At 35.4% G+C, this 17,296-nt stretch overlaps 2 protein-coding genes across 3 annotated transcripts; one reads left to right on the top strand and one right to left on the bottom strand.

Moving 5' to 3' along the window:
* The first annotated feature begins 4,104 nt into the window (after window positions 1–4,104).
* Window positions 4,105–9,567, top strand: LOC126713589 (probable choline kinase 1). Of its 2 annotated transcripts, none has more exons than XM_050413371.1 (8): window positions 4,105–4,124; window positions 4,876–5,277; window positions 6,533–6,654; window positions 6,757–6,952; window positions 7,913–8,030; window positions 8,155–8,202; window positions 8,728–8,828; window positions 8,916–9,567. In XM_050413371.1, the coding sequence occupies exons 2-8, from the start codon at window positions 4,927–4,929 to the stop codon at window positions 9,090–9,092; spliced, it is 1,113 nt and encodes a 370-aa protein (XP_050269328.1). In that variant the 5' UTR covers window positions 4,105–4,124; window positions 4,876–4,926; the 3' UTR covers window positions 9,093–9,567. The 2 variants fall into 2 exon arrangements, with proteins under 2 accessions (XP_050269328.1, XP_050269327.1); XM_050413370.1 differs by lacking the exon at window positions 4,105–4,124 and adding an exon at window positions 4,371–4,584.
* Window positions 9,568–10,264: 697 nt separating this feature from the next.
* On the bottom strand, window positions 10,265–16,829 carry LOC126713590 (uncharacterized). Its single transcript, XM_050413372.1, has 10 exons — window positions 16,621–16,829; window positions 16,485–16,546; window positions 15,640–15,759; window positions 15,449–15,548; window positions 15,084–15,164; window positions 14,707–14,756; window positions 14,455–14,605; window positions 14,315–14,371; window positions 10,948–11,069; window positions 10,265–10,813 (listed from the first exon to the last, which is right to left on the bottom strand). Exons 1-10 carry the CDS (start codon window positions 16,717–16,719, stop codon window positions 10,603–10,605), a joined length of 1,053 nt encoding a protein of 350 aa, XP_050269329.1. The 5' UTR covers window positions 16,720–16,829; the 3' UTR covers window positions 10,265–10,602.
* Window positions 16,830–17,296: the final 467 nt, after the last annotated feature.

Below are 17,296 nucleotides of genomic sequence, written 5' to 3'. Positions count from 1 at the left end.
GATAAGAATTCAACTCTAATTAAAGTAAATGTATGCATATAATATATATATATATATATATATATACATATAAATATGCATTTCCTGCCTCAAGTTCAACTAGGTGTAATTCTAGTGCCTTAAGGGTTCTTTGGAAAAGGTTATAATGGTTTTTGGTAAAAGCTCTCTGGAGGTTATCAAGGATGAATTTGATGGAGGGTGGGAGATCTGTGTACATTCCATTGCTAAATTGCAAGGCCTTGTTTTTCACTTCCTGCAGAGTAATAGCCATATAACCACTGGAATATGTAACCGCTGTTGGGTTTGTTCTCATGCACTTATAATACACTCTATATATAAGAGCAAGCTGTCTGGTTCCATGTAACAAGAATGTTCCATGGGTTTTGATGTTGAGGGTGAGGACCTTCAAGATGTGAGGGTCGTCAAGTGCTACAATGAGGTTGGGGAAACAGTTGAAATGAACTGGTCTATCGCTCAAACTGGATTCCATGATACCTAGAAGGCTATCGACAAATCTAAGATGACGTGTGTCTCTAAGGGCCATAAGGATTGAGTTGTTCAACCCTTCTCTGTTCAAAGGTTTTACTCCAACTTGGACTAAACCGAGGTGAAGGAATTTATGATCATTGTCCCTGTGAGCTTTCATGGCTGCAGGGGATAACAAGTAGCATGTTTCATACTCCTTGTTAATAATATAAACTTGTTCTATTGTCCTAACATGGTAGTCTGTCTTGAAAGTCTTTTTCAAGGACCACGATGATGACTTATAGACTTGGTTTGTGGGTACTTTTGGTATGTTCCAATCTCCTAACTTCTGATCTAGATCTGAAAGCTGGTACGACTCCGAGTTTACCATTCCATCATCTGAAGGGATCTCAAGGAGGGTTGTACTGCTAGATCTAATACTGGTGGATGAATCACTCCTTCTAAACATCCTATTTATCATTCTGGATTAAAGCCTAAGAAATCAATTACAACCTAGACTACCTTTATCTTCCAATTTCTGGATCTAACCTTAGATCTGAAACAGGGTGCACAAGGATACTGATGCCTTCTGTGAATACTGTCACTACTTACTGCCGCTTTTCCCTATTGTTGACGCACACGAACCTTTCCGCTCATACCCTCAACGCTCTCCTAGCTACACGGGAATTACTGTTTGGCTCAGGTTCAAAACTCAACCTCGGTACTTTAGACTTACTGGGCAACAGGTAGACACAGAACCGGACTGACTCTTCTCAATAGTACACATCTGCAACAAACTTGGGTTGGAAACAAAGACAGGAAAAAAAAAATAACTGGGAAGTAAAGGATTAGCTCAAACAAATAATCACGGGATAATAAACAGAAAGAATGAACGGGAGGCTCAGCCTACCACCAATAGAAAGAACAGTAAACACTGACTAAGATGAAATAATAGATGAAGAATGTAATGTATGGGAGTGGAAGTGCTATCAGAAAATAGATGTAAAACAAAATAATGTTTGTTAGAGATAACATACTCAAGATAATGTATAACCACAAAATAATGGATAACTGTGGCGGTTGAACCGGCCAACTTGATTGATATTCAAAATAATTACAGTAACTTACAACACTTACTATCGGCCACAAACTTGGCTCTGATACCAAATGGGGGTAAGCTACAGACAATGTGTGTCGTTCTGAGGGCATTGGGTGCGGAAGCTTAAATAGGTTACAAATGTAGTTCTAGTACAAGTGTAAGTTAAGGGAGAAGAGAAGAGAGCCATTTAGGTTTTACAAAGTATTTCTGAATACAAAGTAAGACTGGAGCTCTGAGGTAGTATGGAACTAAGCCTAAACTGAACCTGTTGAAGACTGAAGTAAAGGGTTCCTTTTATAGCTGGAGGAAGCCTTGGATCCGTTCAAGAGATTGCGGAAATCACGGAAGGTAAACTGCTTTTACTCTTGGGTGAATTTCTTTTCAACCGAAAGTAAATAGTATCTTCAATGATTCTGTCAGCGCACTGTTGAGTGAACAGTAACTGGTCACTGTTTATGAACAGTGTTCTGTCCCCTTGCTTTTCTGAATAGTAACTTTGCACAGTGTTCTGGTACTATGTAGTGAATAGTACTCTGTCGGCAGCTCTGCTGGTGCGGGTACTGTTCCTGGAATAGTAACCGGATTGCAAAGGTGGTTCTTGAGCTGTTTTGGGGCTTCTGGAGCTGTTCGGACCTTCTTAGTCGGAAGTACCAAATGGATACCCATCATAGGGATCCCATTCAGGAGGATTATAATCACAGCCATGTTCATGGTATTTGTCAAACAGATTACAAAACCCGCAATATAGTAGAGGTTCATATTCTGCGTTCTGAGTTGTGAACTGTCTGGGATCATTATAGTCAAGCCTTTGGGTAGTGAAGGCTTCTGAATATGGCTTGGTGGTAAATACTGAAATCCTGCCAGTATTCCCTGTGAAATGGTAATCTTTCCATAATTCACTGGTGACATCGAGGAGTTCATTGTTGAGTAATCCTTCCAGCATCCTGCAAGAGCATATGGGTCTTCATAGGATAGGTAGGAGTCTCCTTCATACCAAGGGCCATTGTGGATGTACCCGTTGATGAGTACAAGGTGGTGAGCAGGTTGAACTGACATCCAAATGTTACTGTCCCATTGTGGGAGAGTGCTCCAGCATCTGATGGATACAAATGGACTTTTGATCTTTGTAACAACCTGTTGGATTATCTGGGGGAATTGGTTGATCTGACTATGGCTTGTTAACTTAATGAGTCTGATGAAGCCATATTCAAACATTTTTGAAAGCCAACTTGGATCTCTATCTTCATCATCTGCCCCGTCTTCATAGTTGACTATTAGACCAGGGAAAGGATGTTTCTTTTCATAGACCCTGTGACTGCTTCCAAAGTATTCATTCTAGGTTGATCGGATGAAGTCAGTTTCAATGTCATCTGATTCTTCACCATATCGGGGGTGAATTCTTTCCTTAACACTAAAAGCTGATAGTCATATTCAGTTTCTTGCTGAATAGGATTTCTCATATCAGTTCCTGATGGTGAAAGAGGCTTAAGACTGTCCTGACTAGTGCTGTCTTCTTCTTGATCAGCAACTAAGTCTTGCTTGGCTGTGTAACAAGGGGTACTAACCTGGGAGTGGTCTTTTACACCTTGAAACTGTGGACCTAAGTCTCTTCTAGATGTGGGAATGGGTGCTCGTGTTTTGGACGAACTACACTGTGATGCAGGTCTATCTCTAAGTTGGATAGTTGGTTGCCTAAAGGGTTGGCGTAGATCTATGGATCTAGACCTTGGTTCTTGGTACAGATCTACCGAAGATCTAGGCCTGGGTTCATCATATTCTAAGGGTGACCTATACTTAGATTGGTCGAAGCTAAGTCTAACCGTTCCATTGGCTAGCTATTGGACAAAATCTAGATCTGGGTTCCTAACTGGTTTTTGGATCTGTAGATGATGGTTTTCATGTATATATAAATATATATATATATATATAATTTTTTTATTTTATGAAAAATTTAGAATAGTATGAGAGATTTCAACATATAAGTTTTGGTTAGAAACACCGATAAGTGCACTATTTTTGTTAATGTGATATGCTCAAATTATAACTTATATATATTTTTTATAAAATTTATGGCCTAAAAATTGAAACAATGTTGAAATTATAAGGTCTAAGATTCAAAAGTATAAGTTGTTGTCATTAAAAGGAGAACAACTTATCTAATAATTCCTATCCCAAAAAAAAAAAAACGTACGTAATAATTGGGCAGAAGATATTTTGGCAAGAATGCCAACCAATGCGCGGGGACCACGGTTAAGTTAACACACATTTTCAACGCCAAATGTATGAAATGAATAATCTCTTCTCTCTGGTACACATCTTCAACGCGAAGAAAAGATGGAGGGAGGTAGGTAGGTCCCAATCCAATCCAATCCCCGACGTCAGTTCCACCTTAAACCGCGTCCACGCAAAACATTTCTACACTTGTCTATCTTCTATTTGTGGATCACAATCACAATCCTTTTAATTTCTTTCTTTCTTATATATATGTACGACTTTCCCATCCCATTCTCATGTTTACTTTCTCTATTTATTTGGTGCCGGTCAATTTCAGTTGCGTACAGTTAATTAAAACTAAACTAAAATCACCTCGCTTTGTTAGTTGTTCCAAGAATCTGAATGAATCTCCGACAAAAGATTCAAATTGACCTGGTTTTCTTACACGTGCTTTCTCCCTATTAGTTTGCCTCATTCGCATTGGCTTTGAATTGAATAATATAATACATGCATTGCCCACTAAGTATACTCAAATTCAGATATTTAATTATTTATATATATATATATATATTGACATATTCTATTCCTTTCTCTCTGCCCCTCTTTCTTTAAAATACGAGGAAAAAAGCAAATTCTTGGTCTCACTCGATCAATAATATCCATTATTTATATTATACTTTCATATAGAGTATTGGATTTCATTTCTGACTTTAACCAAGCTTTGCCTTTGCAACAACTCCAAGCATTATCACTTTTTTTCAAGTTGCGACTCTTTTGTTTTGCGTTTGCGTTTTTTGATTTCTTGGGTGAGTTTCAATTCTAATTTTGATTATTGTTTTCTTCCGATTCTCAAACTTTTCTTCAACTGGGTTCTTTCATTATTTCCTCCTCCTCCTTCTTCTTCTTCCTGTTTTGTTGGAGTTTCACCATAATTTGTTGCTTAATAGAGATTAAGGTTGACTCAAACAAAATTCTGATTAAGTTGTTGAATTATATCACTAATGGAAACAATCTTTTCGTTTTGGTTGATATATATATGTATATATAGAAACAACCTTAGAAGTGGTAATCTTATCTGTTTTGTACATGTGTTACAGGACAAACTTGGTTACAATTAGCTGCTATATTATTGAATTTGAAGCACAAAAATGGCCATAAAGACAAATGGGTTTGTCAAAGGTTGTCTTCCTGAAGAGCTGAAGAAAGTGCTTCAATCAGTTGCTGCAAGCTGGGGAGATGTGATGGACGATATGGAGACTTTACAGGTGATCCAATTAAGCGGTGCAATGACTAATGAGGTTTATCAGTTAAACTGGCCAACAAAGAATGGTGAGCTTATCAGAAAGGTGTTGGTTCGGGTTTATGGAGAAGGTGTGGATGTTTTCTTTAACAGGGATGATGAGATTAGAACGTTTGAGTTCTTGTCCGACCATGGTCAGGGGCCACGCCTTCTCGGCCGCTTCCCCGATGGCCGCGTCGAAGAATTCATTCATGCCAGGGTATGTCAATTTCCTGATGATTAATTCCACTTAACCCCCACAAAGAACAAAAATAATAAAATTGTTGCTTATTATTTTATGGTTTGTGTGTGTGGATTGTGCTTATTACTTTGACTAGAATTTCAAGTTGAGCATCTCTTTCTTTCTTTTCTTGGTTCCATTTTACCTGCTTTAATCATGACAGATTTTCTCTTTTGTCCTTTTCTTTATATTGGCTGCTGTTCTGATTGGTAACTATGACTATTTAATTAAAATGATAAGCTTCTAAATGTGCCTTTAGAATCGAATCAGTTTGAAAATGTGAGGAAAATAGACTAGCACTTTGGCCAGAGAACTCTTGGCCATCCTTTGTGATCATTAAGTGATTATCATTGAGAACCTGAATTCTTCTATTTATTTTTATGTATTTAATAATGTTTTCCACTTTTTCCTTTTTCCTAGAAACATACTAAGATAACAAAAGCACAATCAACCAACAACCATATAGGATATTTCTTGGGTAGAATGTCTACAAAAGAACTAAACAGACAGTTTATGAAGTCCATTAAGAACTAAACAGAAGATTTATGAAAGTCCATTGAGGGATGGTTCTTGAAGTTGTTTAAATGAATGTGAATATAATTACAAAGCCTGTTCTTGTAATAAGAATAAAAAATAATTAGATAAGAAATGAATCTATAAGCTTGTCCCTAAACCAAAATTTATCCAATTGTGTTTAACCATGTAACATTAAACTTGCAGCTCAAGAGAAAAAAGTAACATTGAACATATACTTTGTACTGCCCATTACTATCTCCTCTGATTATCTACATGACAGAAAAGGTTATTAATCTTATATCTTATAGTTAACCCCAGTTTGATCGATTTTTGGATAGGAGAGTTTTTATGTGAATGACTGAATAAGTACTGCACTTTCACTCTTCAGTTATTTATGCATCGGGGGCATGCCACTTGGAGGTCATCTATATGGTTTTCGACTTCAAGGATATATTTATTTGTCATAATAATTATATTTAGAAATTAAACAAGAAATTTTCTATGGTTCTAAAAGCCATCCTCACTTGCTCAATTATTTCAGTCTTTGTTTTAAATTTCTTCAATCTTAATCCAAAGTTTTTATGTTTAGGTAGAAGAAGCCAAGTGCTCTAGGAAAACAGTGCTGAAGAAACTGTGTTATTACCTCACCTATTACCTTTCCTTGCAGAAGATTGATTTGAATAACTTCTTTTTTCTCCTTCTTTCTTGGTGATTCCAGACATTGAGAGCTGGTGACCTCCGAGATCCTGAAATTTCTGCCCTCATAGCAGCTAAGATGAGAGAGTTCCATAAACTTGAGATACCTGGTCCAAAGAATGTACTCCTTTGGGAAAGAATGAGGTATTGAAACTTGTTATGAATATTTTTAAGTTTGTTTTAAAAAAGTTAAAAGGCTCCCTTTCAGATATTTAGATGATTACTGCCCATATTTTCATTCCTCAGGAACTGGCTCTCTCAGGCAAACAGATTGTGTTCACCCCAAGATGCAAAGGAATTTGGCTTGGACACTCTAGCAGAGGAAATTAGGATGCTAGAGAAGCAGTTGTCAAGGGACTGTCAAAATGTTGGATTTTGTCACAATGACCTGCAATATGGTAACATAATGATGGATGAAGAATCAAGATCAATCACTATTATTGTAAGTTTCCTACTTCATTTTTGTGAACTGTTTCTTTGGCCTCTGCATATTGGAATTATGGCTCGGTTTTTGTATATATAGCCTCTGTATTATGGTATCCAGTTCTGAAAGTTGTTATTGCATTTTCTTCCCAGTTAATTCACGACATTACTTTTTTCTTATCTGAGATTTTTCCTTCTACCCTATAAAGTAGGGAACTGCAATTAATAATTGGACAGGTGAAGTTTGAGAAGTACCTCATTTTGTTCTTTATATCTCGAAGAAATCTTTTCTGCTACTTCCTAGCAAACAAATTGGAAAAGCATGGGTTCAAGCACCTTTTGGACTTGTGGTCCTTTGATTCTATATAAAGCTTACTAGCCAGGAAAATATTTAGCACAATAGAGTACTTACTATCTATCATTAATTTCAAATTTTGGTGCTAGGAGGATAATTAAGAATTGCCTACTAAGATTATTGCACTGGAATTCCACTAATGACCTGCGGAGAGTAAACATTTTTATTTTTTATTTTTATAGAAAAGAAGTAGATGAAACAGCTTAAATTGTTTGATTTATATAGTATAATGACATTATTAAAAATTATAATAAAACATATATTGGATGTATACCTTTTTCCTTCTTTAAAAAAAAAAAATGGTAACAGCATGAGGTTTTCCACTGCACTATTTTTTGGCATGACTTAACTCATCCTTTTCCACTTTGAATTGTGAAAACAGGAAAGTATTTGAAGTCTGTCTAAAATGTCTTTCATTTCTGATTTACATAAACAATGACATGTTCATGAAAGTTTTCCACATCTCCAGCGAGGCATTTTTCTCATGGTCTGCATATATATATATATTTCAAGCAATGCAGTGAAAGCTTTGTTGTCTTTTCTCTGCATTGTAGCAAAATATTTGTAAGACCTTGTCGTAATGAGTACATTCTTATTCCTATACTTCACTTTATTCATTCTCAGGATTATGAATACGCAAGTTACAACCCTATTGCTTATGACATTGCGAATCACTTTTGTGAAATGGCAGCAAACTACCATTCTGAGACACCTCATGTTTTAGACTACAGTAAATACCCAGGTAACTTTTTATATTTTTGCCATTATGTATCTCCAAAATTACCTTTTCCTCAACATGTAAAATATTAATGGTGTGCTTACTTGGGACTAAGTAGTTTGTTTTACTTCTTTGCATTTGGTATCAGGTTTGGAGGAACGGCAAAGATTTGTATACAATTATCTGAGTTCTGCAGGTTAGCCCATTAGTTTCATATCCATTCCATTGATTTGCATGAAAAACAAAGATCTAGGAATTGTGTTTAGCCTTAGCTGTTTAAAACTTTCAGCAACATGGTTGGGATAAACTCCAGCCAATTGTTCATAGGTCAAGGATTTATGTGAAGAGTAGATTTCTACTAAGTTAAGACTCTGAATTCCTGATTGAGAGATTAGTCATGCTTGAGCATTATTCAACTTTCAAATGTTACCTTTCTTCCCTTTCATGGAGTGGATACCATCTCTGGTTGTGCTAATGAGCGTCAATGTGGTCCTTACATACCTTTCTGCTCTTGATGGAGCAAATTGATCCATGATTAATTCTCCATGTTAGAAGCTATAGCTATATATGCATACTTTGTATACACTAAAGATTAATTGAAACCGTTCCCCTAAATTCTGGTAGGTAATACAACAACTGCTGCCCAAGTAAAATGTTCTCTGAAAATTATGAATGATTGTCATTTTCATATACTTAAAAACATGTCTACCACTGTGTACAGGCAACCTACCCAGTGACACAGAAGTGGAGCAGCTAGTCCATGATGTGGAGAAGTACTCTCTTGCAAACCATCTCTTTTGGGGCTTATGGGGAATTATTTCAGTAAGCATGTCCACATCTTGTTTTACTAATTTATCAAGAATGTATGCGAGAGAGCGACAGTGAGATTAACCTTCTGCTTATCTGCAGGATTATGTAAATAAGATTGATTTTGACTACTTGGAGTATGCAAGGCAAAGATTTCATCAGTACCGGTTGAGGAAACCAGCATTATTGGGTTCTTCAGGCATGCCCTGCAATGGAGAAAATTATATGTGTAAAGGCGATACACCTATCCCCATTACACCCAATACCATCTTCCTGTGATGGCATTTAAAACGACTCTGTAGCGTGGACCACATGAAGTGATTAGCTTCTCTCAAGTGTTGGTTTGTTAAGGATCTAAACATGTAATAACTAACCTAAATCGCATGGAATGTATTGCTAATTCATTCCTAACAATACTGTACCATTATGATACACATTATATAAAAATGTGTTTCTAATTCCACCCTTTCCGTAGATCCAATCCCTCTTCTTTAGGACTGTGCCATTATTGTGGCAGAGTACTATTCTGCAAGATCTAAAAAGTTTAAAGTCACAAAAATTTCTGATTCAGGGGCTGAGGGCAAAAGTTAAAATTTTCAACTTTTAATCTCAGTTTTTAGTTTCAATTGCATTTGATGTAATACCCTAGGTATTGGCTATAACACTGGATCTCAATCTCATTTGTTTACTGATGAAAGTAATGGAGTGGGTAGTATACAATATTTTTATTATATCTATTTTAGACTATTTTTAATGTACTGGTTAGATTTTAATTTTTTTTTTTTTTTTTTTTTTGGGGTTCAATTATATTGATTTGTGTGGATATTGTTGGTTCTGAACATTTTAATATATATTTTTTATTATGTGTCTCTTTATGAATTTATTGGTATTTTCAACAATAATAATAATAATATTATTATTATTATTTCAGATTGATCGCATTAAAAGAATGACAAGATAACTTTAATAGCATAGTCCATCTATGGTACTCAAACTCATACCCAATTTTACAACATGCTTAGATATCAGCTTGTGATTGGATTTCAGCACAGGACCACCATGGGTACCTATTAGAAAAAAAAAAAAAAAAACATTTAAGTGCACCAATCACAAGGTGGCACTTAAGTATGTTGTGGATTTGAGTGTGTAGTTGGGTGTGTCCCTACTCCCTAGCATTATTCTTAACAGCATAATTAAAGTCATTTTTGGTTATGCATACCCAAAAAGGCCAAAACAACTATTTTACACTAACGTCATCAATACACTCAATTGACATAAATAAAACTTTCATAAGTTTTACCAAACTCATAACTGTGATTTCAAAAGTTGTCTTTTCAAAACATGCATTTTAATATTGCTGTTTTTCTTATTTATTTTTATAATAAAATCGATATTAAAAAAAAAAAAAAAAAAGGCACTTTTACAAACAAATAACCCCATGGGACCCAATGGAGAGAGAATACTTCAATCTATTGAGTATTGACCAACAAAGGAGCACCACTTTTAAGTTTTAACAGAAGGAACCCAATCCTAAAATCAGATGACTACAACTTCACCACCACTCCCTCCTTTTCTCTTCTTTAGAATCTCTAATTATAAGATATTGACTTGAGTGTTTACCTGCCAAACTCTTATCCCTTCTCTGATTATAAAAGTGTTGTGTTTAGGAGATCATCGACCCCAAGCATGATCTAGAGCAACAAAACTATCTTTACATAGAAGCAAAGGGATAAGGGGAGCTCAAGTCTGAAGCTTAACATTTAATATCTCCAAAATCAAATCTTCAATTTTAAGAAGAGAGAGCAGACAAGGAACGGAGACTGTCAACAACAGAATCAATTACCACATGAGAACCACCAGTAGCTGAAAACATAAGGTGTTTAGGCGCTTCAGCTCTATCAAAATAAAATGCACCTGATACCAATTTCTCTTTTGGTTGTAGAGCCAACCAAATAATTGTGTCTGCACCTTCCTCACTTGTTCGAAGATTTCCAGAAAGCCTGGAATATATTCAAAAGTAAAATAAATTAACCAAACAATAGACAGAATGACAAAAAGAAAAAGGAATCAGATAGTAGATATAAGTGATGTAACAGAAAGATTCCAAAATGCTGTAAGAGAATAAGTTCCTTACCTTTCAGAAAGACCAGGCAAACTCTTAGCAACCCCAGGTGTCTCAGCCCAGCCTGGGTGCATTGAATAGAATCCAATCCCTTTATTCTTGTACATTTCAGCCCATTTTTCTGTCAGTGCTACCTAACAAAGAAAGGTAACTTAAATGATTTCCTTAAACTATTTCAGGAAATTTTGCTGAAGGTTTGTATCTTATCCAAATCTCCCCTCCCAGAGCGCTCTTTGGCAGGACCAACATTAGGTAATAGCTTTTTTAATATATAGCTCAACGTTCATAAATCTATCTGTAATTACTTGGCATTCAATGGTATACATTGAATCCGCAAGGATATAAATTCCAAAACCTTAACAAGGTACTTGTGTAATGAACATCCAGGGTAGGAAGACAGGAAAGCAAGATTCATAAAAGTTCTTTTTTTATTTTTGGACAAGTGAGTTTTGGCCCCAAGGAGAAGGGGAAGGGGGGATTCAAAAGTTACCCCCGCCTCATGAGGGATAGTCCCTAGCTGAATAACTCTTGGCATTTCATAAAAATAAGAAGTTTTATAATAAAATCGTTTATATGTCTTTCAAATTCTATGCAGGACACTGAGGTCTGACAAATATTTATATGAACACAAATATTTTTAAATTGTTGATGAGATACAGCAGATAAATTTATTCTCAATCACTTAGAAGAGAAAAAAAAAAATGTACAAAAATCACTTCAAGCTACATAACCAAGGAGTTTTATTAATTTTTATTACTGTTAAGCAAATCTAAAGCTGTATACTTTCTTATATTAGACGTATGGTTATGAAGGAGAAATTCTTACTAAAATTGCTGAATATACAGGAAAATGAAGTACGAGAGATGCATCTCCAATAAAGAAATTTATAAGTTAGATAATTTTTTGAAAAAAAGGTGGAGGTATGAATACACAATAAGTATACCAAACCACACCTCTGAAGGATTACAAACTCTTTGAAAAATCTAGAAAACAACAAGGAATACTGCAAAGGGCAACCGTCCATTCATACAAACATCTCAGAACATATTTTTTCATAAGAAAATTAGGATGCTCGACACCCTACAAACATTCTACTACTACGCTTACACCAAATTACCCACATAACACATCCAAATTTTAGCACCTCTATCTTAACAACAGAAAATTATCTGAGACACCATCTAATGCTTTCTTCTCTTTAACCCACCGTACAGAATACATTTATATTCCAAAACCATAGATCATCTTTTAATGCTCAGAGTTCTGTTTTATATATATATATATATATATATATATATTTATTTATTTAAATCGAAACTAGGTGAACCAGCAAAGTTATAACTTTCTTACCACTCCCTAACACGCTCTAAGAAAACCCCATCTCTTTACAACATTCTCAAATCAAAATGGACCTTATCTCTATGGATCCCTCCTCATTCTAGTAATATTGGGCATTAATCTGACACAGGACTTGGTAGTAGCTTTAGCAAAGCATCTCTAAAATGTTCCTCCCACTCAGTAGAAACCAAAAATCTATCTGTCTGGCACATAGCAGGAATATCCTTATTGTTTCACCATGTGACCCCTTTCAAAGGGAAGTCTACAAATAAACTCCGAAAAAACCATCATAGGTCCAGTAAGTCTGTCAACTCCTGCTCTCTCATGAGGATAGTGAACATTTTTTAGATCTTCTGCTACACAGCATGAAGCACTTCAATCGTCTGCCGCTTCCTTTAGCAGCTCAACTCATAACTTACCATGCTCCCTATTGTCATTAGGCCGAAAAGAAAAAATCCATTCAAAAACCACTCCACACTCAGTAGAAACCAAAAATCTATCTGTCTGGCACATAGCAGGAATATCCTTATTGTTTCACCATGTGACCCCTTTTAAAGGGAAGTCTACAAGATGCATCTCGCAAAAACCACTCCACATAGGGACCTCCCCATATGCTTCCAGTTAAAAATAAATCGTGATAATCTTGGTCTCCTAAATACAAAAAAAAAAAAAAAAAAAAAAAAAAAAAAAAAGCCTTTCAGTCCCACCAGAAGTTTTTGCTTACTTCCCTCTTCCTTGGATCATTCAACACAAACATTTCATTAGATTATTGTCAACTTCATTGATGATATTGAAACAACGCCAAGTTCTTCCTACTATTTTCTCTTCTTTTGATCCCACTCCTCCTTGCATCATGATTAATTGAAGACTCTAAATTCTTCAGCTACCTCAAGTCCTTCGTTGAAGAACAATGGCTTTTCAGTGCCCCCATCACTATTTGTCTAATAACTTCCAAGGTTCACAAACAATCCCATTACTAGATGTTCAACTCCCTCAATTGTAAAGTCCATGATAACACTAATCCTTTGCATCTGCTGTAAAAGCCACTATGATAACTGTCCTGTGCCAAATCCACCCATTCCAACCAACTATGGTTCTGTCTCAAAACTTGGATCAAGTTGGGCTAGGGGTTCTCAAACCACAAGAAAACATTCGCAACCCCTGTCCTCCTTCCTTAGACCCAACTAATTCTCAAGCTCACGATTGGATTCTCAGCACTCTCCATTTGGATCCCAGCCTCACCAAGTGATTCCTCAATGCTTTGGCATCTGTAGGCTCTGGCCCCTACATTGTTGATCTAATCAGCCAAAGTGAGAAGGGGAGTACACCTGGATCCAAAGGAAGGAACTTTGACCTTCCGCGTGTAGTCCAGTCAAATTGGTGCTGATCAATCCAAAAAGAGGGGCTGCCTCCAAGACAATGTGGTCTGTGATGAATCCGAGCATTTTCACCAAATTCCCAACTTCACTCAAGTCCTTAGAGGTCCCCCCCACAGTTTCTGTATTATCAGTCAGGCCCGTAACCATGAAGCCCAATACTCTGAGATCACCCGCTTAAATCAGACTTTTCCCCCATTGATATAGAGTGTGCCTGTGCCGAATATGCCCATCGACTGTGTGACGTCGTCAAGCAGCTAAACTGACTTTTTACTTATATTTCATTCTAAATTTTGCAGAAGTCATTGACTTTAACATTAGGCAGTAGACTTCCCATTAGCTCCACCAGAATGCATTGTTTAAACACAATAGGCTCACCATTTTTTTCCTTTTACTTAAAATTTTTTTTCAAACCCATCAAATTTAGCCATCTAAACGTATTGTTCTTTAATAAGAGATTTAAAAGGAACTAAAGGGAAGAACCTCAATTCCTCAAGGACACATGAAAATATGAAAGCTAAAAAAAACTGTATAGCGGTAGCAAGCACTAAAACGTGCAAAACAAAAACTAGAATTCAGCAATCATAAAATAATTATAAAATTAACAAAAAGAATAACCTCAGAAATTCTTTGTACATATGCAACAGATCATCACTTTAACTGACCTGAACTCGCTTATTTCGAGCATACTGATCCACCCCATTAAAGGTGCTGTCACTATACTGCATTAAAATAATTCATTGGAAACTCCATTAGTACTTGATAGGCAAAATGAAGCTGATGAAACGTTCAAAAAAACAGTTACCTGTAGATCTGTAGTCAAAGGAGCTGTGTACATTCCACCAGAGGACACTGTGATAACACGAGCATCAGGTGCAGCCTTCTCCACTAGTGGCAGCATCAGTTCTGTTATGGAATAGGTGCCTAACACATTCACAGAGAAATTCAACTCGAACCTGGAATTTTATTTTTTATAACAAAAAAAGGCATAAATTTTTCAGCAATGATGAAAGAATACAAAGGATTAAAATTTGTTTGTACACAAATAGAAACGCACCCCTCTGATGTTGTAACTCGTTTATGCTCAAGCAAGCCAGCATTGTTTACCTGGAAGCAACCAATTTCTTCCTTATTAGACTTTTAGTAACTTATGTCATAGTTTGTAACAAATGCAGTAAAAATATAAAAATATAAAAATTGCACAATTTATAGAATGATGGTTTTGATTTAATAATGCCAGAACAGGAAACAAAGGAAACATTCTAAGGCATAAAGTTGGAGAGAAGGGATTTCATAATTGTGCATACATCATAAGATTCTGAGATTTTAAGGGTTCCAATGTTGGTGGAGTAGAGGGTTGATTGTAAAAATTATTCATATAAATTATGTAAAGATTACATTATTTTTGAGAAGAGGGGGTAAAAGGAAACTTACCAATATATGAATTGGCACATCCTTTGAAGAAAATCTTGATGCAAATGACTTGATCTCACTAACAGATGAAAGATCACAGACCTGCAATCTAAATTTAATCAGTAGCTTAAGATCAAAAACAAGATCATTGTGATCTTTACAGTTTTGTGAACCATTAAAAAAATAGAAAGAGTGAATATTACTGTTACTCAGTTATTGATAACCATATAATCTCAAAGAATATAGCATATTTGGATTCACTGATGCGGTGATGCCAAAGATTACATAAGTGATGCCCTTAAAAGGAACCTCAGACAAAAATTACGAAGAGAACAAAAAACTAGAAACAAATGAACATTTCATAGAAAATGAAGCACAAAAAATACCTCCAAATGAACATTTTGGTTGCCTGTCGTAGACTGAATTTTAGAAAGCGCAGCTTCTCCTCTCTCCTTATTACGACAGACCATATAGACAGTTGCACCACTGAAAATGTCAGGTGCAAAGAATTTTAGCTTTCTAACAACTTAAGCTCAAAATATTAAGAAATAAATAGAAGTTAAAGAGAAATAAACACCGTGAAGCAAGACCCTCAGCTGTTGCAAAACCAAGGCCAGAATTTGCTCCAGTAACTATGCAATTCTTCTCATTTAGTCTTGTCAGCATATCTTCTGGTTTGAACTTCTTTGAATGTTCACTACAAAGAATAATTGGTTGAAAATGTGAAGTGGACATTCACATGAATTTAAATGCCCCACCCCCTTCAACAGTTCAATTACCATCACACACACACACACACAAAAAGGAAACAAAATTCCTTATCGAAAGCTTGGGGTATGCAGAACATTGAGGATAAATTATGAAGTTGAGACAATTATTGTAATGTGTAACACATATTAAACACACCCATACACCTCTAGCAACCACCCACCCCACACAACCCCCACCCCCACCCCAAAAAAAAAAAAATGCAAAGGCATATTATACTTAGACAGCATTAATCGGTGCAAAAGAAGTGCAATATAGTATTTAATCTCAATCCGAAATTCCTGACAGTTAAAAGAGAAAAATAATTTAGTTTATCCAGATTTATTAATTTTATATATTGGTTGCTTTCACTTTAAACATAATATATTAAACAGTTGGTACCCGACTACCCATCCCCCCACAACAAAGAAAAGTATAAAATAACTCAAAGATTTAAAAACCCATTTGAATAAACAAAATGAAAAGAAAAAAAAAACTAAGCATCAATGGGGCCACAAGTTCTCTATTTTGAATTAAAATGACAAAAACACAGACCGATACATGAAACAACTTATACATAATTATAAACGCTCACAACTATTCAAGTACATAAATTTCCAAATGACACAGGAAAAAAGAAAACAAAAAGAGCACAACTAACAATTGAGAGCTTACATGAAACCAGATTTGGTGAAATTCAGGTATCCATATACACCAAAAACCGTTGATCTCCATGTCTGTTCTCCATAAAAATAAAAATTAGATAAATAAAATACAAAAAGCAATGTGATTTGTGAGAGAGTGTATGTACCTTTAGAAAGAACATAGTGAGAGGTCTAATAATAATGCTAATGTCAAGTTGAATTTGCAGTGTAGGAGGCTCTTCTATTTCTATACTTTGATTTGTCATTGGTTTTCTTTTTTTTGAACTACTCTACAAGTTTCGTTTCAAGAATCTTGGAGTTGCTAACGTGCGCATCCGGAGCGTAGGATTTGAGTTCGGTCGCTGGACTTCACTTGGGGCCTCACTTTATGCCACGTATCATTAACATTTTTTTTTTTTTTTTTTGACCAACATTTCAGCCTCATTCGGCAGATATTTATCCTTATCTTGGACTTTGGACCAAAGTTCAAGCTCTCATTCCAATTTGTCCACTTTGATCGAAATATTTCAACATCATTCTATTTATTTGGTATGAGAGTTATCCTACTTTTATAATATATAGTATTTCTAGCATTATTTATTTATTTTTTTTTGTGGATTTATAGAATTTTATTTTATATTATATACTTTATGATATTATCAAAACCAACGAGACATCAATTGGTTTTTAGTATATGTGAAATTTTAAATGTTGAGCTAAAATGGAACTCATTTGCACCAATTAAATATTGTTAGTTCTTTTACAGACATACCAAATTAACAAATCTCACAATATTTATGTAACAAGTTGAGTTATTAGCCTACTAAAAATAAAAATAATAAA

This window comes from Quercus robur, chromosome 2, assembly GCF_932294415.1.
Source record: "Quercus robur chromosome 2, dhQueRobu3.1, whole genome shotgun sequence".
In the NCBI taxonomy this organism is placed as follows: domain Eukaryota; kingdom Viridiplantae; phylum Streptophyta; class Magnoliopsida; order Fagales; family Fagaceae; genus Quercus; species Quercus robur.
The sequence above is the reverse complement of the archived record's forward strand: the minus strand, read 5'-3'. Positions and strand labels throughout refer to the sequence as shown.

Coding starts and splice junctions, on each gene's coding strand:
- LOC126713589 (XM_050413371.1), top strand. CDS start 4,927: ATGGCCATAAAGACAAATGGGTTTGTCAAAGGTTGTCTTCCTGAAGAG. Junction 5,278..6,532: donor AAGAATTCATTCATGCCAGG/GTATGTCAATTT, acceptor TGGTGATTCCAG/ACATTGAGAGCTGGTGACCT. Junction 8,031..8,154: donor AGACTACAGTAAATACCCAG/GTAACTTTTTAT, acceptor ATTTGGTATCAG/GTTTGGAGGAACGGCAAAGA.
- LOC126713590 (XM_050413372.1), bottom strand. CDS start 16,719: ATGACAAATCAAAGTATAGAAATAGAAGAGCCTCCTACACTGCAAATT. Junction 16,547..16,620: donor TCACTATGTTCTTTCTAAAG/GTACATACACTC, acceptor TATGGAGAACAG/ACATGGAGATCAACGGTTTT. Junction 14,757..15,083: donor ATGTGCCAATTCATATATTG/GTAAGTTTCCTT, acceptor GGTTGCTTCCAG/GTAAACAATGCTGGCTTGCT.